This window comes from Leptonychotes weddellii, chromosome 12 (assembly GCF_054177405.1).
Source record: "Leptonychotes weddellii isolate Sample4059 chromosome 12, ASM5417740v2, whole genome shotgun sequence".
Lineage (NCBI taxonomy): Eukaryota > Metazoa > Chordata > Mammalia > Carnivora > Phocidae > Leptonychotes > Leptonychotes weddellii.
This window is the reverse complement of record NC_138380.1, coordinates 80,549,859-80,572,944: the sequence shown is the minus strand read 5'-3', so window position 1 is coordinate 80,572,944 and position 23,086 is coordinate 80,549,859. Positions and strand designations below refer to the sequence as shown.

At 36.0% G+C, this 23,086-nt stretch overlaps 1 protein-coding gene across 2 annotated transcripts in view; it reads left to right on the top strand.

Annotated features, from left to right (window-relative positions):
• The window catches only part of COG5 (component of oligomeric golgi complex 5), a 125,916-nt gene that overhangs the window by 24,231 nt on the left and 78,599 nt on the right, over positions 1–23,086 (top strand). For both annotated transcript variants that reach the window (XM_081800706.1, XM_081800705.1), the window contains one exon: positions 16,370–16,451. In XM_081800706.1, the coding sequence (XP_081656832.1) occupies positions 16,370–16,451 (82 nt within the window). The remainder of the gene's footprint in view (positions 1–16,369; positions 16,452–23,086) is intronic.

The following is a 23,086-nucleotide window of genomic DNA, read 5'->3' as shown; positions in this document are numbered from 1 at the left end:
TGATTGACTTATTTCGCTCAGCAAAATACCCTCCAGTTCCATCCACGTCGTTGCAAGTGGCAAGATTTCATTCCTTTTGATGGCTGCATAATATTCCATTGTATATATATACCACATCTTCTTTATCCATTCATCTGTCGATGGACATCTTGGCTCTTTCCATAGTTTGGCTATTGTGGACATTGCTGCTATGAACATCGGGGTGCACGTACCCCTTCAGATCCCTACATTTGTATCTTTGGGGTAAATACCCAGTAGTGCAATTGCTGGGTCGTATGGTAGCTCTATTTTCAACTTTTTGAGGAACCTCCATACTCTTTTCCAGAGTGGCTGCACCAGCTTGCATTCCTACCAACAGTGTAGGAGGGTTCCCCTTTCTCCACATCCCCACCTTTACACATTTTTTAAGAGTTGTTTCTTGTTCTCATTGTGTTGTAGAAGTGTTCTGTTGGCTTTTTTTTTTTTTTTTTTTTTAAGTAAGCTCTACACCTAACATGGTGCTTCAACTCTTCACCCTGAGATCAAGGGTGGCATGCTCAACCGACTGAGCCAGCCAGTTGCCCTGTAGCAGTTCTTTATGTATTGTGGACTTTAAGATATATGGCTAGCAAGTATTTTCTCCCATTCTGTATGTTGCCTTTTCCTTCTGTTGATTATTTCCTTTGCCATACAGAAGTTTTGAAGTTTGATGTAGCTCCATTTGCTTAGTTTTGCTTTTGATGCCTATAATTTTGATATTACATCCATGAAATCACCACCAAATCCAATATCATGAAGCTGTTCCCCTGTGTTTTCTTTTATAAGCTTTGTAATTTTAGGTCTTATATTTAGGGCTTTGATTCATTTCTGAATGTTTATATATGATGTAAGGCAGAAGTCAGTTTCTTTCTTTTGCACATGGATGTCCAGTTTTTTCCAACACCATTTGTTGAACAGACTGTCCTTTCCGCATTGTGTAGCTGCTGCATGCTCATCAGAGATCATAAACCATGTATGGGAAGATTCCTTTCTGGGATCTCTATTCTGTTCCATTTGTTTGTATGTCTGTCTTTATAGTAGTACCATATTATTTTTGATTAGCTTTGTAATATGTTTTGAACTCAGGAAGTCTGAGACCTCCAGCTCTGTTTTTCTTCCTCAAGATTGTTCTGGCTATTTGGGGTCTTTTGAGATTCCATGTAAATTTTAAATGATTTTTTTTTCTATTTCTGCAAAATATTCCTTTGTGATTTTTGATAGTGATTGCATTGACTCTTTAGGTTGCTTTGGATACTATGTACATTTTAACAGTATTAAGTTTTCCAACCCAGGAACACCAGATAATTTTTTGCTTATTTGTGTCATCTTTAATTTCTTCCAGCAGTGTTTTATGGTTTTAAATGTGCAAGTCCCTTACCTCCATGGTTAAGTTTGTTCTAAGCATTTTATTCTTTTATTTTTTTTAAAGATTTTATTTATTTATTTGTCAGAGAGAGAGAGCACAAGCAGGGAGAGCGGCAGGCAAAGGGAAAAGCAGGCTCCCCGCTGAGCAAGGAACCCGATGCGGGGCTCGATCCCAGGACCCTGGGATCATGACCTGAGCCGAAGGCAGCCGCGCAACCGACTGAGCCACCCAGGCGTCCCACTAAGCATTTTATTCTTTTTGGTGCTTTTGTAAGTGGGATTACTGTCATGATTTCCTCTTCAGATTGTTATTAGTGTGTAGAAATGCAGCTGATATTAATGTGTTGGTTTTGTATTCTGCAACTTTGATGAATTCATTTATTCTAACAGTTTTTTAAATGGACTCTTTAGGGTGTTGTACATACAGGTCATGTACATTCCACTTTTCTCTTTCCCTCCCAAGGGAGAAGCTGCAAGTTGGAATTTTCCTCCCAGTTCTGAGCTGTACTAGCTTGAGAGAGGAGCTGACATGATTGAAATGAAATGATTTTTATTACCATTTCAATGCTTCTTTTCTTGACTTTGAGCTTGTGTGGGGTACTGTGACTTCTTAACTGGTTTCTGGAATTCTAGTAAAGGAGTTTTGGACCATATACTGTTGTTAAGTCAGTGTTTTTGTGGGTGAGCAAGAGATGGGTCTTTCTGTTCCACCATCTGATGTCACTGATTCTCTTGGTTTTTTGAAAATAATATATTGACATGAGTTTTTCTATTCTTGCTTTTCTGCTTTTTGAAGAAGGAAACAGTAGGCAAATACCTGCCTTACTGTTTGGTTGATACAAAGATGGGAAAGAAATGGGAAATAAGAGCTAGATGCTTGAAAAGTAGTTTCATATAGTACATTACTTATCATGCTAATTCTGTTGACTAGAGAAGATTAAGCCATGGTATGTTAATTTGATATTTTAAGGCAAGCATTCTATTATTTCACTTTAATTTATATCTCTCTCCTTTATTTAACAATAGAAACTAAAGATCTTTAAGGATCTGAATTTCAACATGAATCCGTGTTTAAGCATATGTCAAGATGCACGCTTTTGTGTATATGTACGTGTCTGTATGTGAGAACAAATTAATGAATGTGAATGTTTGGATGGATATTCTTAGTCATGTTGGTATTAATTTAAGTGATTGTAAAAGAATTCAGGCATTTGTTTATATTCTGGGGGAGGGGAAGATAAATAAAAAGACCACAACTAAAGTCCATAGTAAAATATATATTTTCTAACAGTATAATTTAACTAAGACATAATATATATCAAACTTAAGACTATAATAAAACTTTTAAAGACACATGATTTTAAAAGATCTAATGAAATTGCTTTTGGTAGACTCTGGCTTATTTTATATATGAAAAGTTTTCAGTTGTTACTATATTTATTTTAGATTATATTTCCATAAAAATGAGTTTTTGCATTGAGAGGAATCCTTTAACTGTAGGAACATGTATATATCTTTTATGGAATCTCATTATTTCCTCAAAGTAAAGAAGAAATGAAATGGAAATTTTTAGTAACTCTTTAAGTAGTTTTGTCTGCATAGTATATATTTACAAGCAAATGATTACCTTTTGTTAAGATTATAGTAAAATATTTCAAAATATTAGGAAAATGAAGTATGTCTAAGTTCTTTATTAAATTATTGAGCGCCTGCCATATTCCATATTCCAGGCACTGTGATAGTGATTGGAGGTATCAGAATGAGCAGAACAGAAACAGGTACTAATTGGGCAGGAAAAAAATTAAGCAAACAATTGTATAAATGATGGTTTATAATTGTGATAGCTTACTAAAAGATTTTCTGGGTTCTATGAAAATATTTAATGCGGTGGCCTCATTAAATGAATTTTAAAAAGCTTGGAATGTTAATGATGAGTTGGCTTGGTGAAAGGGAGAAGTATACAAAAAGAATGGAACATTATCCTTTTCAGGGTCTGATGGAAGTCCAGTGTGGCTGGAGGGGGAAGAGCATTTCGTAATGTGCCTTGAGTGCCCAGAAGAGGTCCATGTACTATTTTACAGATTTTGAACTTTTATCCTAAGCACAAGTGACATGATTCATATTTATAGTTTTTAATGTTAATTACACTGTGGGGTATAGATTGAAGGGGGCTAACTCTAGAGAAAGGTGGCCTGTTGCAGGAATTCAGAAAGAGATAACGAGAGTTGTATTAGTTTCCTAGGGCTGCTGTAATGAAGTTCCACAAACTGAGTGGCTTCACAAAAAAAATTTGTTTTCTCATACCTGGAGGCTAGAAGTCTGAGGTCAGGGTGTTTGGCAGAGTTGGTTTTGTCTGAGAGCCGCTGGGGAAGGATCTCTTTTTGTTCCAGGCCTCTCTTTTTGGCTTGTAAATGGCTGTCCTCTTCCTGTGTCTTCAGACCATCTTCTTTCTATATGTGTCTGTGTTCAGATAACCTCCTCTTATTGGATTAGGGTCCATCCCAGTGATCCCATTTTAACTTAATTCTCTTTTTTTTTTTTTAAAGATTTTATTTTATTTATTTGAGAGAGAGAGAAACAGCATGAGAGGGGAGAGGGTCAGAGGGAGAAGCAGGCTCCCTGCCGAGCCGGGAGCCCGATGTGGGACTCGATCCCAGGACTCCAGGACCATGACCTGAGCCGAAGGCAGTCGCTTAACCAACTGAGCCACCCAGGCGCCCCGTAACTTAATTCTCTTAAGACTGTATCTCTCAGTATGGCCACATTCTTAGGTATGGGAAGCTTAGGACTTCAACATATGAATTTTGTGGGGAAAGGATTTGGCCTGTAACAATGATTAACATTGATGGCAGTGAAAATGGAGACAAGTGGATTGAGAATTACTTAGGAGATAAAACTGATACATCTTAGTAATAGATTAGAAACGGTGAGATGGAGAAGGTATCAAGATGACTTTGTTCTGGTTTGAGAAAGGTTCCGGGAGATAGTAGTGATTTCATTTGGGAGCATAAACTGAGAAGCATATTTAAGAGGAAAGATGATGAGGGGGCTCAGTTGATTAAGTGTCCAACTCTTGATCTCAGCTCAGGTCTTGATCTCAGGGTCGTGTGTTCAAGTCCCACGTTGGCTCCATGCTTGGTGTGGAGCCTACATTAAAAAAAAAAAGAGGAAAGATAATGAGCTCTATGTTCAGGTTTCATTCACATGACATCCATGTGAAGATGTCAGTTAGGCAAATTAATATGTGGAACTGAAGCTCAGAAGAGAGGCCGAGGCTAGAGACATAAATTTGAGAGACATGATCTTATAGATGGCAGTCAAAGCCATGATAATGGATGAAATTGGCTATAGAGAAAAAAGGTACCTAGACAAAGTCTAAAGAAAATGCAACTTATAAAATTCATATAGAACCATATTTTCCAAAGAGGTGTATGCAGTTTGACATGGAGAAAGATAGTTATAATTCTACCCATAAACCCTTTAAACTATTTCATATATTTTATATTGTATGTATCTTAACATAGTAGTACTTGTATAATTTTAAGTAAGTAAACATATTTTAGAGTGCATATCAAAAAATATTTTCCACTGGGTGAGTTTGGGAAACACTGTGACAAAGGAGGCAACAAGGAGTATTCCAGGAGGAGGATGAAACCAAAAAGAATATGGTAAGGGAAGCCAATGGATTGGGTTTAAGGAGAGTATGGCTCATACTAAATCTAATTTGAAATTTTAAATACCAGTAAGCGATGCATTCTCAACAAGGGCAATCTTGACCCCAAGAGAGAGAAATAGTTCTGTTGTTTTGTTTTGTTTTGTTTTGTTTTGCGGGGAGTGAGGAGGCACAAAACATCTTAGATATTATAATGGTTTGTGTCCTCTACAGCTCAACCTTGCCCTACAAAATCTTATTTATTAGTATTTAATTTCTCTTATTAGTGAGAAACTAAATTAAGTACACCATAATTATATAAGCATGATATATTTTTTCTATATTTGTATGCAGTTATTTAATTTAGTGTTCTCTTTGAAGGCGCAATAATGAAAAAAGGTTGAGCAATACAATAAACTATATAGAAAGGGCTTTAAAACTCTTTTGCACTGTAGTTTAACAGTACTCTCTAGGGAAGGGTATGGGATTTGAGTTTGAAGAGGAACTTTAAATTTTTGCCTTATTTATTTCAGTATTGAATATTTTACATCAAAAATTTATTCTTCTGTTTATAATTAAGTTAGATTATCTAATTACTCCTCCAAAAAATTAAAAAGAATGAAGAAACCATCATATTTAATCCTATCACCCAGAGATAATCTGTTAACATTTTGTATATAGTTTTTGTTTAACTGTATACATTTTATATCAAGCCCTATCTGTTCAACCTTCAAAAGGCATCTGAAATCTGACTACTTTTCACTACCTCCCACTACCACTTTATTTATTTATTTATTTTTAAAGATTTTATTTATTTATTTGAGAGAGAGAATGAGATAGAGAGAGAGCATGAGATGGGGGAGGGTCAGAAGGAGAAGCAGACTCCCTGCTCAGCAGGGAGCCTGATGCGGGGCTCATCCCGGGACTCCAGGATCATGACCTGAGCCGAAGGCAGTCGCCTAACCAACTGAGCCACCCAGGCGCCCCCTTCCCACTACCACTTTAGTCTAATCCCCCATTTTTAAAAACAGTAAAATGTACCAAAAGTATTGTTCTTTTTCTTTGAACAATATGCATATAAAAGCCAACATTTTGACTTCAGCCAAAATTCTTTTGTATAGGTTTTCTCATTTTGCTCTGTGGTGTTCATCTTGAAGTCCCTACTGAATTTGTGTCTGCCTTCTTTTGTAATTGACACAGCAAAATGTTTCTCCCTGAAGGATATTTTCCAGTAAAATAATTTTTTTTTTCTTGGCCTTCTATTTGCTTCACCAGGATCCCTCTGCTTTGAATGCAGAAGATGATTAAGAGCTAATTTAAAATTCATATATATTTGGTTTCTTTGATCAAGTCTGCAGGCTTTCTTACTCACAACATGATCTCTCCACAGAGATCTCTGGCACAGAACGTTTGCTCAATCTTTTACTTTCTCTTCTTTTTTGATCTTAACTCCTCCGCTTCCCTCTGACCTTCTCTCATTAAGCACTAACTTATAAACTCTTTATCTGAACTGATCCTCACCTCTCTCTTTGTCTCCAAGATATAGGTAGATTGTATCTTTTTTTTCTTTTTCTCAGACTTACCCCTTTACTTTTGTTTTATAGTCTACCCTTTCCTAGAACATTCTCTGGTTTCTCCAATACCAGCCTTTCCTGGCTACTTCCTCTCAAGGGTCTACCATCTAAAACCAAAATTAAAATAAACCCTTGGTCCTCTATCTCCACCTAAGTATTTTTTTCCCCTTCGTGCCCAGGTTTTAGTAAGCTACTTTGTGTATCTACTTTCTTATTTCTGTTTTGCTCCAAACTACTGAAATCAAGCTTCTACTGCATTGAAACAGTTCTTGTTAAATTCATTCTGATGACCCAACTACTAAGTCATTCATCTCACCTTTATTATCCTCTCTTATTTCACTCCTTTGAGGCAATAACTGTTCTTCTGCTTAGTGCTTTCCTCCTTCACAGATACTACTCCTCAGAATCGTTTATTGACTCTTCTTCCTCCACCTACCCTTCCTTTGGAAATAATTTATTTGTAAAATTTCAGGCCTACACCAAAGTAGAGAGCCAAAGTACAGGACAGTGATTGACAGTGTACCCATCATCCAGCTTTAGCAGTTACTAACTTGTGACCAGTCTTTTTTTGGGGGGGGTGCGTAACTGTCTACATTTACTCCTTTCTCTCTACTCTGAATTATTTCTTCGGCTAACCTTTAAATAATGTTGTTCTCCTAGGTACCATCCTCAACATTTTTTTTCCTTCTCATGCTACATGCGATCAGTAGAAAAGCTCACAGATGCTAACAGCTTCTACAGCCTCCAAATGCTGATAACACCTAAATCTATTTCTTCAGCTTAGATCTTGTTCTTTAGCAAGAGATTCATATTTACTAGCTTAGATCATCTTCACTTGGATGCCCCACAGATTCTAGAAGCATAAATCTAAATGAGCTAATCTTTCTCTACCCACCTGCTGCCCCTGTTAAAATTCCATTTTGGTTGATCAATCTCCCATCTGCCTAGTCCTACACAAATACATCTAGTCTTAGTCCTTCATAAATGTATTTAGTTGTTCATCAAGCCCCATCAGTTTTCCTGCTGCCATAGTAAAGTTCCTTTCACCTGCATTTTTTTTTTCAGCAGATTCATAACTGATCTTATCTACAGGCTCACCACTACCCCACATATTGTTCATCTTCCACATTATTATCAGAGTGATTTACCTAAAACACAAGTTGAATCATGCTATTCTCTCATTAAAATCCTTAAATATTTCACTGGTATCTACAGGATGAATTAAGACACTTCTTGGGGCGCCTGGGTGGCTCAGTCGTTAAGCGTCTGCCTTCGGCTCAGGTCATGATTCCAGGGTCCTGGGATCGAGCCCCACATCGGGCTCCCTGCTCGGCAGGAGGCCTGCTTCTCCCTCTCCCACTCCCCCTGCTTGTGTTCCTGCTCTCGCTCTCTCTCTGTCAAATAAATAAATAAAATCTTTAAAAAAAAAAAGACACTTCTTGATCTGATTCTTGTCTTACTTTCTATCCTCACCACTTCCCTTTTTCCTGAATGCTCACTATGCATTCAGAGAATAGAAAATGCTTTTCCTGGGGCACATGACTGGCTCAGTTGGTAGAGCATATGACTCCTGATCTTAGGATTGTGAGTTTGAGCCCCACGTTGGGTGTAGAGATTACTTAAAAAAAAAAAAGAAAATGCTTTTCACATCTTTATGCTCCATTCATCCCTCTGTCTGGAATGCTCTCTGCTCATCTCTTCTTCCCATCTGTATGGTAAATTCTAGTCTTCCTTGGAATCTAGCCCAAGATATCCTGACTCTTCGTAACAGTAAATTCTATAGGTTATTATTATCCCTATTGTTTACATAGCTTACAAGCTCAGAAAGATAAAGGACGGCCCAAGGTTACAGAGCCAATAAGTGGCAGACCTTGGGTGTAAGTCAAGGTTATTCTACTTCAGAGCCCATGCCCTTTCGCCACACCTCAGTGCAAGAATGTTCACTTGAAGGTTTGGACCTTATAAGTATATGCAGTAAGGTACTATGAAACACATTTTAGCAAGAAAACCCATGGTAGTGTCCATATTATAAAGATAAACTGAATAATATCTGCTTTGAAATCAATTTTGTCCAAGTATTGTCATTCTAAGTTTCTATATTAAGTCAAAATTAATGACAAAAGCAGTCAAAGATCAAGCTGTTCTTCTCAGTAACAGATTCATCCGAACATAAATGTTTTAGAATTCCTGTATATTTTATTTTTATACTATATATATGTATATGTACATATATATATATAAATTTTTTTTAAAGTAGGCTCCACACCCAGTGTGGGGCTTGAACTCACAACCCTAAGATTAAGAGTTGTATGCTTGGGGCGCCTGGGTGGCTCAATCGTTAAGCGTCTGCCTTCGGCTCGGGTCATGATCCCGGGGTCCTGGGATCGAGCCCCGCGTCGGGCTCCCTGCTCGGCGGGAGGCCTGCTTCTCCCTCTCCCATTCCCCCTGCTTGTGTTCCCTTTCTCGCTGTCTCTCTCTCTGTCAAGTGAATAAATAAAATCTTTAAAAAAAAAAAGAGTTGTATGCTCTACCAACTGAGCCAGCCAGGCACCCCTATACTATTTATATATATATATACATATATTTTTTAAAGATCTTATTTATTCATTCGAGATACAGAGAGAGAGAGAGCATGAGCAAGGGGAGAGGCAGAGGGAGAGGGAGAAGCAGGCTCCCCGCTGAGCCAGGAGCCGGACGTGGGGCTCGATCCCAGCACCCTGGGGTCATGACCTGAGCCAAAGGCAGACACTTAACCATCTGAGCCACCCAGGCGCCCCTACTATTTATATTTTTAAAAATATATCTGATTTTTGCGCTATTTGCAGCTTATTGGTCTCAGCCAAAGGTCCAACTAAGTTTCAGAATTATAGTGTTGTTTCTATTTATTACTAAGAAACTAAGCCAAGAGTTTTTTTTAAGTTGCAGACATTTCCCAAAAATGATCTGATAACCTGATTGCATTGAACTTAGTGAAAGTGCTGTGGTCTGAATGTTTCTATTCCCATAAAATTCATATGTTGAAATCCTAACCCCCAAGGCAATGCTGTTAGGAGGTGGGGCCTTTAGGAGGTGATTAGGTCCTGAGGGTAGAGCCTTCACAATAAAGAGACTGCAGAGAACTAGCTCCTCTCTTCTACCATTTGAGATTACAGTGAAAACAGCCATCAATAAGGAACAAGGTCCTCACTAGACACTGAATCTGCCAGGACTATGATCTTGGACTTCCTGCCTCTAGAACTGTGAGAAAAACGTTTGTGTTGTTTATAAGTCACCCAGTTTATGGCATTTTTGTTACAGCAACCCAAATAGACTAAGAGAGTAAGACAGTATTGGATGTAGATTATAAATAGATTAATATCAAATATCCTTCCAGTTGAAATCTAGTTGAATTATTAAAATCTAGTAGAATTAATTTTGTTTCAACATACTTAGGAGCAATTATATGACATGCTAATTTGGTTTAAAAGTGTAAGTAAAATGATTTTTTATGTATCTTTATATTTTCTTATTTTTTGCAGCTGTATTTGTAATATATTTTGGCTTTGACAAAAGTTTTAATAATTCTTTGATAAATAAAGCTAACATCTCTTTACATTTTGGCAGAATTATATAATATATATGTGTGTGTGTATGTGCACATCATATACAGAAGCATATATACATATATATAAACTCTTTGATGTAATATCCTACCCCTGAATCTACATTTTCATTATTATCTTCTAAACTTTTCCAATCTGTCTGAATCTGCCTCCTCATCTTTTGTCTTTCTGAAGCACTTTTCATGTCATTTATTGTTCCAACAACTGTGTGTGCTTTTTAGTATACATCTATGGTAACTGACTCTAGCTCTTAGTATGACAAGTCTTTGGACTTGACTGATTGGTTGACTGATTGATTCATTCATTTTTTTTTCAACAGTTGTATAAAGGTTCTCCAAGGAAACAGAATCAGTAAGATCTATATATACATAGAGAGAGAAAGATTTATTTTAAAGAATTGACTTACACCATTTTGGAGGCTTGTAAGTCCCAACATCTCAGTCAGTAAGCTGGAGACCCAGGAGAACTGATGGTATAGTTCCACTCTGAATCCAAAGGCTTGAGGCCCAGGAGAGCCAATAGTGTAGTTTTGGCCCAAAGGTCCACAGGCTGAGGACCCGAGAAGAGCCAGTCTTTCAGTTTAAGTCATAAAGCTGATATTCCAGCTTGAAGAAAGTCAGGCAGAAGGAATTCTCTCTTAGCCTTTTTTGATCTCCTAGGCCTTCAACTGATTGGATGAGGCCCACCCACATTAGGGAGGGCTTTCTGCTTTACTCATTCTACCCATTCAACTGTTAAACTCATCCAGAAATCCCCTGACAAACACACCAGAAGTATGTAGAACAAATACCTGGGGCACCCCATAGCCGGTCAAGTTGACTCATAAAAGTAACCATCACAATAGTAGATAGTACTATGCAGCAGTCACTGGAGATACAGTGAGACATATTAGTTATTTTGATTATATATTACAAAGAGTATTAGCAGTGATGACAAATATTTATATAGTGCTTCCTATGCCAGGCACCATTTTAAGCACTTCATCAGAATTAACCCATTTAATCTTCATGGTAAATGTATGAAATTGGTTTCCATTTAATAGATGAGGATACTGAAGTATAAAGAAATTAACTTACCCTCAGTCACAGTCAGTGGTAAGGTCTGGATTTGAACCTCAGTATTCTGGCTCCAGAGTTCCTCTTCTTAACCACTACTCTGTTTCTTTACTCACATAGGAAAATATCAGTATGATGGGGAATATGGGATGCTATAGAAGTATATAACAGAGTGTGTCAAACCTAGGGCAACCAAGAGAGGAAACACCTAAACTGAACTCTGAAAGAAGGTGCAGGTTTTAAAAGCTGCTAACTAAGAGAGGCTACGAAAGAACCTTCAAGAACCTGAAAGAATTTGAGTGTGGTTGAATCTTTGACCTCAGTGGTGTGAAGCAGGAAAAATAGGCTGAGAAAATCAAGTCATAAAGGCTTCATAAGTCAAATTAAGGAAGAATAATATTTTTATATATCAAACAGACCTTAGATCAAATCCCAGTTCTGCTACTTTCTATTTAATTCTAAGCAGGTCACCTTATCTTTTTGAGCTTCTGTTTTCTCTCTAGAAAGGGACTAAGAATGCCTTCTTTTGAGATTTTTTCATCCACTCAATAAATATTTATTGTGTGTCTTTTATGTCTGGGTCACATTCTCAGTGCTGAAATTACAGTGGTAAAACAGACAAAAATGGTGCCTTTGCTGTCCTAGAGTTTACATTTCAGGGGTTGTTTTAAGGTTTAAATGAGATAACATCCCATAGTGCCTGACCATAATGCACATTCAGAAAATGTCATTATCTTAGCCAAGGTTTGTCTGGGTTCTCTGATTAAAAGTATATGCTTCGTGGATTTCAAGTGTTGAGTGACTTCTCACTAAGAAGGAAGAAGTAGCCAGATTATTTGGGACTCAGTATTTTCTTTTAAAAGAGTGTGTCAAGGAATTAGAATTTTCTTGTTTATTTTGACAATTCTCTAAAGCCTTGAAGAATTTCTGCTATTTCTAGAAATCTGTTTCAGTAGTTCTATGGAATTACGAAAGATGATTTACCTCAAAGGAATTTATGGTTAATTGTAGGAATAATGACACATCTGAAAGAAATACAAGGAAAAAAACCTCTGGGGAAGATAAAAGCAAACAAAAATAATCCACAGAACAAACACAGAAAACAAAGGAAATACAAAGAAAGCATAAAATGAAATGATAAAAGCAAGAACAACTAGTAGGTAAACATATTTGGTTTGTAATTTCTTATTAAAAGACAAAAATTATATTTAAAAATAAAATTAAAATATGTGTTATTTATAAGACACCCATCAAAAGCAAACAATATAGAATAAAAATAAATGGAGTGACAAACATTTCTCAAGTGAAAGCAATAGTGATAATATTAACTTCAGATAAAACAAGTAATGGTATATAGAATAAAGAGGGTCACACAAATTATCTGTCACTAGTCTCTTCAACAAATGGTGCTGTGAAGAACTAGATATCCTTGCACAAAAGAAAAAAAGGCACCTTACCTTATACCATATACAAAATTAATTCAAAATGAATTAAAGTCCTAAATGTAAAACCTAAAATTATAAGACTCCTAAAAGAAAGGGAAAGCTTCATGAAATTGGACTTGGCAGTGATTTCGTGCATAAGACATCAAAATCACAGGCAACAAAAGCAAAAATAGACCAAGGGGACTACATCAAACTTCAGAACTCTGTGTGACAGCCCCACATCAGGTTCCCTGCTCCGCGGGAAGCCTGCTTATCCCTCTCCTACTCCCCCTCTCTCTGTGTGTTCCCTCTCTCGCTGTGTCTCTCTGTCAAATAAATAAATAAATAAAATCTTAAAAAAAAAAAAAACTCTGTGTGACAAAGGAATGAAAATGCCACATACAGAATGGGAGAAAATACTTGTAAGTCATGTATCAGTTAAAGGATTGGTGTCCAGAATATGTAAAGAATTCCCACAACTCAACGACAACGACAAAAAAACTGTATTAAAAAATGTGTAAATAGGACTTGAATAGACATTTCTGCAAAGAAGGCTCAGCCTCACTAGTCATCCATCAGGAGATGCAAATCAAAATAATGAGATGTCACCTCGCATTCATCAAAGAACAGTATATTGGTGAGGATATGGAGACATTGGTACCCTTGTGCACTGTTGAGGAGAATGTAAAATGGTACAGCTGCTGAGAAAAATAGTATGGAAAGTTCCTCAGAAATTTAAAAATAGAATTACCATGTGATCCAGCAATCTCACTACTGGAGATACATATCCAAAAGAATTGAAAACAGGATCTGGAAGAGGTATCTGCTCACCCATGTTCATTGCACCATTATTCATAATAGCCAAGAGATAGATACAACCCTAGTGTCCATCGATGGATGAACACACACACACACACACACACATAGCCTTAAGAAAGAAGGAAATCCTATCACATGCTACAACATGGGTGAAACTTGAGGACATTGTGATAAATAAACCATTCAAAAAGACATGGTTCCACGTACATAAGGTATACTAAAGTAGTTAGAAAATGTAAGTAGGTAGGATAGGTGGTTGGTAGGAGCTGGGGGGGAGAATGAAGGGTTTAGTAGGTATAGCATTTCAGTTTTGCAAGATGAAAAAGTTCTAGAGGCCTCTTGTACAATGAGATACATACAGTTAATACTACTGTACACTTAAAAATAGTTAAGAGAGAAAATACTGTATTTTTTCTTAAGTAATCTCTACACCCAACATGGGGCCTGAACTCACAACCCCAAGATCAAGAGTCACATGTTCTACCAACTCTACCAACTGAGCCAGTCAGGCACCCCTAATTTTTGTGGTTTTTTTACCACCATTTTATGCATCATTTTCTATGAATTTTTTAAAAATATGATTGTGTATGAAGTATTTTATTAGAGTATTAATTACCTTGAATTCACTCAGCTAAATTATTCTGTGGATTTCCTTATTGGAGACATTAAGTTATTATATTAATAGGTTTCCTAATACTAAATAATGTTTACATTGGGGACATAAATCCTACTTGTTTAGATTATTCAAATAATTATTTTAATACCTGTTGAAATCAATTTGCTTTCATTTTGTATTTGTATTCTTAAGCAAGATTGATCCAAGTTTTCTTCCCTAAGGGTATGTATGTGTGTGTAGAATTAGATAGATAGTCATCAGATTTTCTTTATCCAGCGGAAAAGCTTTCAGTTTTTCACCATTTTACTTTTCTTACTGGATTTTTCATATATGGCCTTTATTATGTTGAGGTAATTTCTGTTCCTAGCTTTTTGAGTGATTTTATCATTAAAGGGTGTTGAATTTTGTCAAATGCTTTAGTGTGCATCAGTTGAGATGATTGCTTACTTTTAGTCCTTCATTCTGTTAATGTGGTATATTATAAAAGTTTTTTAATATGAAAACATTTCCTTTAAGGTGCATGATATGCAGTACACATATATCACATAAAATCTTAGGACTCTGAATCTTATTTTCTGATCACTGTGTAAGAAGTGAACAATTACTTAATTTGCCTTTTTTATGGCATACAATACTCAGTTGAATTCAAAGCAAAAGATTTATTAAAGAAACAAATAATGAAAACAGAAGTATGTGTGCGTAGGTATAAAAATGAGAAATTAGTACTTTTCATTGGTCATTTTTTCTTTTATAACCTTGAAAATTGGAATTTTATTTGTGGAAAGTCCAAAATAAAACAATTAGAATTTTCTCATTTTTATGACATATTTGAATATTAGGTGTTTTTTATTGTTATTGGGGCTAAGAATATGAATTGTCATTTTCATACCTCAAACATAGAATATTAGCAATTTGGTATTGTGTACCACACATGTAGAAATACCTTAAAAGTGGGCGCCTGGGTGGCTCAGTTGGTTGGGCGACTGCCTTTGGCTCAGGTCGTGATCCTGGAGTCCCGGGATCGAGTCCCGCATCGGGCTCCCTGCTCGGCAGGGAGTCTGCTTCTCCCTCTGACCCTCCCCCCTCTCATGCTCTATCTCATTCTCTCTCTCAAATAAATAAATAAAATCTTTAAAAAAAAAAAAAAAAGAAATACCTTAAAAGTACTTGGTAAAATATCTAGAAGTGTGATTCTGGTTTAACAGTATTAAAGTATGTTGTTCAAAATTGAATGAAGTATTGTGCTGAATAGTAGTAATTCCTGTGACTTTAAAAAATTTTTTTTAACTGGGGGCACCTGGGTGGCTTAATTGGTTAAGCATCCGACTCTTGGTTTCAGCCCAGTTCATGATCTCATGGGCTGTGGGATCCAGCCAGAGTCAGCTCCTCACTCAGAAGGGGGTCTGCTTGAAAGATTCCCTGCCTCTGCTCTTCCCCCACTCGTACTCTCTGTCTCTCAATAAATAAATACATCTTTTAAAAAAACCTTTTAACTGTATTTATACTTTAGGCAGTTCTCTTTTGTAATTCGTGAATTATACCCTGGTGATCATTCTGGTCTAGCTTGCTTTGTTCACATTTTGTTATGGTCACACAGTTGCCTTCTGTATATGTAAGGAAGATGGTAATAATAATTATAATAATAACTAAATTCACTGAGGGCTTATTATATATCAGGTACTGTCCCAACACTACTTCTTGTAAACTTTTTTTTTTTTAAAGATTTTATTTATTTATTTGAGAGAGAGAGAATGAGAGACAGAGAGCATGAGAGGGGAGAGGATCAGAGGGAGAAGCAGACCCCCCGCCGAGCAGGGAGCCCGATGCGGGACTCGATCCCGGGACTCCAGGATCACGACCTGAGCCGAAGGCAGTCGCTTAACCGACTGAGCCACCCAGGCGCCCCTCTTGTAAACTTTTTAATCCTTATAATGATACTGCAATGAAATGCAGTACTGTTATCATCACCATTTTACAGATGGAAGGAGGCTCAGAATGATTAAACACCTTGCCCAAGCTCACACAACTAGTAGGAAGCAGAGGATGATGACTGATTACTTGAACATGAGGACGTGAAACATAATTTGAGTCATCTCTACATTTCTACTTAGTTACTTAATTCCATTGTTTAATAGATATGTTAGAAGATTTCATTTAAATACATTTTTAATAAAATTTTAATGTTATGTCTTATCCATTACAGTTTTAATAATTAATGAATACATCCCCTTTTTTGGGTCACAGGATGGACAATCTGAAATTTTGTACACTTTTTGGAATTCAATTACTCAAGCACTTTCTTCTCAATTTCGCATGGCAACAGATTGTAAGTATGCTATTTATTTTGCAGTTTTATTTCAAAGTTTTCCACGTGCTTTAAGATGTAATGTCAAGAAGTTTTGCTTTTTTGCTTTATAATACACATCTTTTTAAAACTCATTGGCTAATTGTCATTTCTTATACTGGCCATATATTTAGTTTTATAAGCAGTAAGTTAATTTTTTATGTTTTTTATAATTAGTATATGGAATAAAATTCTCCAGAAGAATGAGTTAATTCTCCATAATTCAAACATAGAGGATCTCTGAAGTTTTCCTATGTAAAGGGTGTAAAGCAGTTGATGTTGAAGAATTTAGTTGATGCTTATAGAATTATTTTCCAACTAAAAGATATTAAAATACAAGACTTAGTAGTTATTTCCTTATTATTAAAAATGAGGATTTGATGAATGAACAGATGAAACACCATGGGCACCTGGGTGGCTCAGTTGATTAAGGGTCTGCCTTCAGCTCGGGTCATGATCCCAGGGTCCTGGGATGGAGCCCTGCTTCAGGCTCCCTGCTGAGCAGGGAGTCTGCTTCTCCCTCTCCCTCCTTCTCCATCCTCCCACTGCTTGTGTTCTCTCTCTCACTCTTTGTCTCTCTCTCTCAAATAAATAAAATCTTAAAAAAAAATACCTGTATCATGAATTAAAAGTTGCTTATTCAAACATGATCTCTAAAATTTGTTAATTTTTTTTTTGTCATGAAATAATGGCACTGCCTGCCTAATCAATGAATGTAAAAAGTGTTTTAGGAGTTTGTGTGTAAATTCTTATTTACAAATGTTACTGAAAGTATGTAGTAGATGTAAACATTATTTAGTCACTGGCAATCCAGAGTTGAATAAAGCACACTACCTGCCTCCCTACTATTTTTTTTTTCTTTTTGAGAGAGAGAGAGAGAGGGAGGGAGGAGTGGGGAGGTGCAGAGGGAGAGCAGAGAGAATCTTAAGCAGGCTCCACACCCAGCATGGAGCCCCACGAGGGGCTCAATCTCAGGCTCTATGCCCAGTGAGAGCCTGAATCAGAGTTTGATCTCACAACCCTGAGATCATGACCTGAGCTGAAATCAAGAGTCAGATGCTTAACTGACTGAGCCACCCAGGCACCTCTGCCTCCCTACTACTGTTTCTAAGGAAATATGCAGCAAGGCAGTGACCATAGAGGACATCTTCATTCATGTGTGGCCAAACAGAGCTTAAGCAGAGGGTGTATTTAGAACTGATTCACTCCATTTACTTCTGCAAATTACACTACTCCAAGAATACTGTGCATCTCCCTGCATTATGTATCTATTTTGGTCAGCTTTTTTGAGATATAATTTATATACAGTAAAATTTACCAATTATAAGCAGAAAATTCTATGAGTTTTGAAGTCATTTTTTATCCTTTTCCCCACCACCACAATTAAGATATAGAATATTTCCATCACCCCCCAAATTTCCCACATGTACTTTTGTAATCACCTACTCCCAGCTCTTGGCTTCTGGCAAGTAATGATCAGCTGTCAGTGTAAGTTAGCTTTTCCTAGATTTTTGTAAAACTCGTATCACACAGGCTGTGTTCTTTTGTATCAGCATAATTATTGTTAAGATTCATCATGTTGTTGCATATATCAAAGTTCCCTTTTTATTGCTGATTAGTATTCCATTATATAGCATATACAGCAGTTTGTTTATCCATTCCCCAGATGGGAGACAACTGGGTTGTTACAGCTTTGGGTTATTACAAGTAAAGCTACTGCAATTGTTCGCCTAGAAGTCTTTTGTAGATGTATGTTCATTTATGGGTAAATATATGAGTGGAATTACTTGATCATTTGATGAGTACATATTTAACTTTGTAAATAACTGCTAAACTATTTTCCAAGATGATGTACCATTTTCCACTCCCATTATAGCAATATTTCATAACTCCAGTTGCTCTACATCCTTATTGATCCATGATATTGTCAGTGGTTTTTAATTTTAGCCATTCTTATGAGTGTGTAGTGGATTTTCATTGTGGTTTTAACTTCCACTAGCTTAAAGACTAATGATAACCCATGTTTTCACATGCTCATTAGGCATCTGCATATCTTCTTTGGTCACGTGTTTGTCAAAATTAATTGGCTTTTTATTTTTAGTTTTTAGTTTATTGCTTGTTCTCTTATTATTGAGTCTTAAGAGATCTTTATATATTCTAGATCCACAGTCCTTTCTTAGATGTATGTTTTCCATATTTCTTTTGTCTGTAGTTTGCCTTCTCATTTCCTTAACAGTGCCTTCCAAATGATAAAAGTTAATTTTGAGAGAGTCAAACTTACAGTTTTTCTTTTATAATTTCCTTTTTCTTTTTGACCTAAGAAATCTTTGTCTAACACAAGGCCACAGGTATCTCCCCCTATATTTTATTCCAGAGGTTTTACTAAGTTCATTTGAAGTTAATTTGTGTATATGGTGTGAGATATGAAGGCCATGGTTATTTCTTGGAATATAGATCTAAAAGATTATACTGCACCTTTGACTGCCCTGGCACTCTTGTAGAAAATCATGTGATTATATCTGTGTAAGACTATTTCTAGAGTTCTTTTTTTCTGGGTTTTTTGTTTGTTTGTTTGTTTTGTTTTTTGTTTTTTTTTTTTGCATCTGTATGTTTGTAATCACCAAAGTGTAAATTCTTCTATGTTATTTCATTTATCAAAATAATTTTGGTTATTCTATGCTCTTTGCATTTCCATATATATTTCAGAATCAGGTTGTTGTTCCTATAAACATGTTTCCTTAGACTTTGAATAGGATTACATGTTGAATCTACAGATCATTTTGTGATAAATTCACATCTTAACAGTATTGAGTCTTCTGATCCATGAGTGTAATATCCCGTTGATCTAGGTCTTTCAAAATTTTCTCATATCAGTGCTCTTATACTTTTTAGTGTGCAGGTCTAGCAAATCTTTTCTTAAATTTATTACTATTTCATATATTTTGATGCTATTGTAAATGGTATTTTTAAAATTTTAGTTTACAAGTGTTCATTGCTAGAATATAGAAATACAGTTGATTTTTATTTACTGGCCATGAATCTTTGACTTTGCTACCCATACTTATTAGTCTAGTAGTTTTTGGAGATTTTTTAGCATTTTCTATATTGATGATCATATAGTTTGTAAATAAAGGCAGTTTCACTTCTTTTCCATTCTGGTTTCCTTTCTTTTTTTTTTTTTTTTTTTGTTACTACCTCCGGTAGTGTAGAATTGAAGTGGTTTCTGCCTTGTTTCTAATCTTAGGAAGCATTCAGTCCACCTTTAATATCTTAACAGCAGGTTTTTTTAGTGATGCCATTAATTAGGTTGAGGAAGTTCCCTTCCATTTCTAGTTTTTTGAGGTTTTTTTAATACTCTTGTTAACTTTTTATAGTGCTTTTCTGCATCCATTTAGACGATCAAATGGATATAGTTACTTTAGTATGTTAATACCTTGCGTTCTCAGATAAGTCCCGCATGGTCATGATATATTATCCTCTTTATATGTTGTTTGATTCAAACTGAGTGTAAGGTTTTTTGAGTGTGTTTGCAAAATATTGTTTAGTTTTCTTAATGTCTTTATCCAGTGTGGGCTAGGGTAATGCTAACCTCAGAGAATAAGTGGAGAAGTATTCCATCCTGTTCAATTTTCTCAAGCAGTTTATGTAAAATTGACATTATTCCTCTTTAAATTTTGGTAGAATTCACCAAGGAAGTCATCTGGGCCTGGAATTTTCTTGGTGGGAAGATTTTAACTACAAATTCAACTTTTTTCTTAGATAAAGGATTATTCCATTTATTTCTTCTTGGGTAAGCTTTGGTAGTTTGTCTTTCAAAGAATTTTTCCAGTTCATTGAAGTTTTTAAATTTATTGGCATCAATTTGCTTATAATGCTTCCTTATTACCCTTTGAGTGTATGTGGAATATGATGTGATATTCTATATTCCTGATATCATTAGTTTCTTTTTTTCCTAATAATTACAACTAGAGGTTTATTAATTTTATTTATCTCCTCAGAAACCAACATTTGGTTTCATTGATTTTTCTCTTTTTTATTTTCAATTGTCACTGTTTTCTGTTCTTGTGTTTATTGTTTATTTGCTTTGCTTTGGGTTTGATATGCTCATTTTCTTGTTTAACCGGTTAAGTTTAGATTATTGGTTTAACCCTTCCTTTTCTAATTTGTTTATCCTGCAAATTTATAAGCAGTATTTTATCTGCATGCCACCTTATTATTTTTCCAACATATAGAAAAGTTAAAAGAATAGCAAAATAGCATCTATATATCTATACCTTCGACTCAGTATTTGTTAACAGTTTTCTCACTAAATGAGCATTTTGAGATTGATGTGTTCATTTGAAATTTAAAATTCATGAATTATTTTTAATTATTCAAATATTCAGATGTAATATTATGTAAATACAGACTTTCAGTAGTTTCTCACGCCATGTATGAAAGTAATGGGTTTTCATGAAAACAATAATCACCATGAAGTTTTCTTTAATATTTAATGTCTCACATCATAAGCAATTACATTTAATGGAATACATTTACTAATATACCAGAAAGAAAATACAAAGATGTAAATTTACCCACAAAATATATGAGCATAATTGCAAAATTGATTAAAACCTCAGTTTTTAGATAGAGTAAAAGAAAACTAATGTTAAAAGCTCATTTTTGGCTGTTGCAAGATATCTGTTTTTTAAGCATTTATTAAAAATGTACTTAGGGCACCTGGGTGGCTCAGTTAAGTGTCTGTCCGACTCTTGATTTCAGCTCAGGTCATGATCTCAGAGCCATGAGATCGTGCCCTGTGTTGCGGGGGAGGGGGCGTCTATGCTCAGCCAGGAGTCTGCTTGAGCTTCTCTCTCTCCCTCTGCTCCTCTCCCCGCTCATGCGTGCACATGCACATTCTCTCTCTAATAATAAATATTTTTTTTAACTTACTTAAAAATCTTTTTTGAAATCTTGGAGTTACTATAGTCAGTATTTTCTTCTCTTTCTGTAGTGTGTAAGTTTAGTTTCTATTTTGAATATTCCTTCTCTCAGTGGCAGGAATGTATCAAAAAAATTGCCTTTAGCATACTTGAAAAATTTCAAACCTTTAACCAGTTGCACCTTCCAATATTATTTATTATTGGTTGATTTAGCACATTTTTAGTAGAAATTGAATAAGGTAAACTTCATGCCAACAAATCACACAGATATTGAGTGGAGGTGAGGCTACAACGGAAATGTTCTTGTCTGCTAATTCGGTCATCTCTGTCAATTCTGGATCTGATTGAATTTTCTTATGGATAGTTTTTTCCTATTTTTCTGCATGTCTGATAATTTTTGATTGGGTATCAGACATGAATTTTATAGTGTTTGATACTGACACTTTTATCTTGCTGTAAATATTCTTGTTCTTAGATACTGTCAAGTTACTTAGAAACAATTTGGTTTTTTTGAGTCTTGCTTTGAAGGTTTATTAGCAAAACCTGAGCAGTGTTTAGTCTAGAGCTAATTATTTTCCACTCCTGAGGCACTACTTTTCTTAGTACTCTACCAAATATTCTGGATTAAAAGGTTTTCCAACCTGGCTGTCAGGAACAGGCACGCTTCCCGGTCTTATGTGAGTAACAGGTGTATTCTTTCTAATCCCTGCATGGTTTCTTCCCCCAGACTCTGGAACTTTTCTCACACACATATGCTGAGTAGTGTTATGCTGAGTACTAACAGTGGACCATTTGCAGATTTCTGCAGAATCTTTTTGAGCAGCTCTCTTCCCTCTGGTATTCTGTCCCATGAATTCTAGTTGCTTCAGTTTTCCTGGTCTTGGGGACAGTAGGGGTAGAGGAGTCTCTTCCCCTTTCCAGTGCCGTACGTAGCCTGGAAGCCCCTGGTAGGAAATAAGCTGATGTTACCGAAGTGGTAGGTTCTTTCCCTACTCAATACCTTTTGCCAAATAGCCAAATAACAATACAGTATTTGATGGCAAGCACATAATTTATTCAATGGCCAGAGAATGGAGAAGGGGAGCTCATGCTCTAAAGGCACCTTCTCCCCAGTTAGGTTTTATGGGGTTAGGGTAATTAAGGGGCTGGTAAGCAAGTTAACAGGGGTTTTTTCCCAGGAGGAGGCTTCAGAATCAAGAGCACCACCTCTTTTCTTCCCCTAAGTTGGCACAGTTGGATTGGTCATAGGGTGTTAGGTGTGTTTTTTTGTTATTACAGTTAGATGAGATCATCTGGAGGGTTAGCACAGTGTCTAAACTGGATCAAACCAGTCGAAAATTGGATCACGGGGGCTTGTTTGGAGCTGTGGCTTCTTGCATCCTGCCTTAGCTTCTGGTAGCAAGCAGCACCTGTGAGCAGGGCTAGAAAACTGAGCTATTGTGACTTGTTAGTGAGTCTCCAATGACACTGGGGGTGGTCATAGGGTTCACCTCATTTATTTCCTATCTCTCAAGGATCACTGTTTTTTATTACATGCTATCCTTTAATGCATGGTGTTTTAAAAACCATTTCATATATTTTGTCTGTTGTTTTTTTGGTTGTTTCAGATAGGAGTTTAATTCTGGTCCCTGTTATTCTACCTTGACCAAAATCAGAAGTACGTCATCTAGTTTTAAGAGTAATGATTAAAAGTAC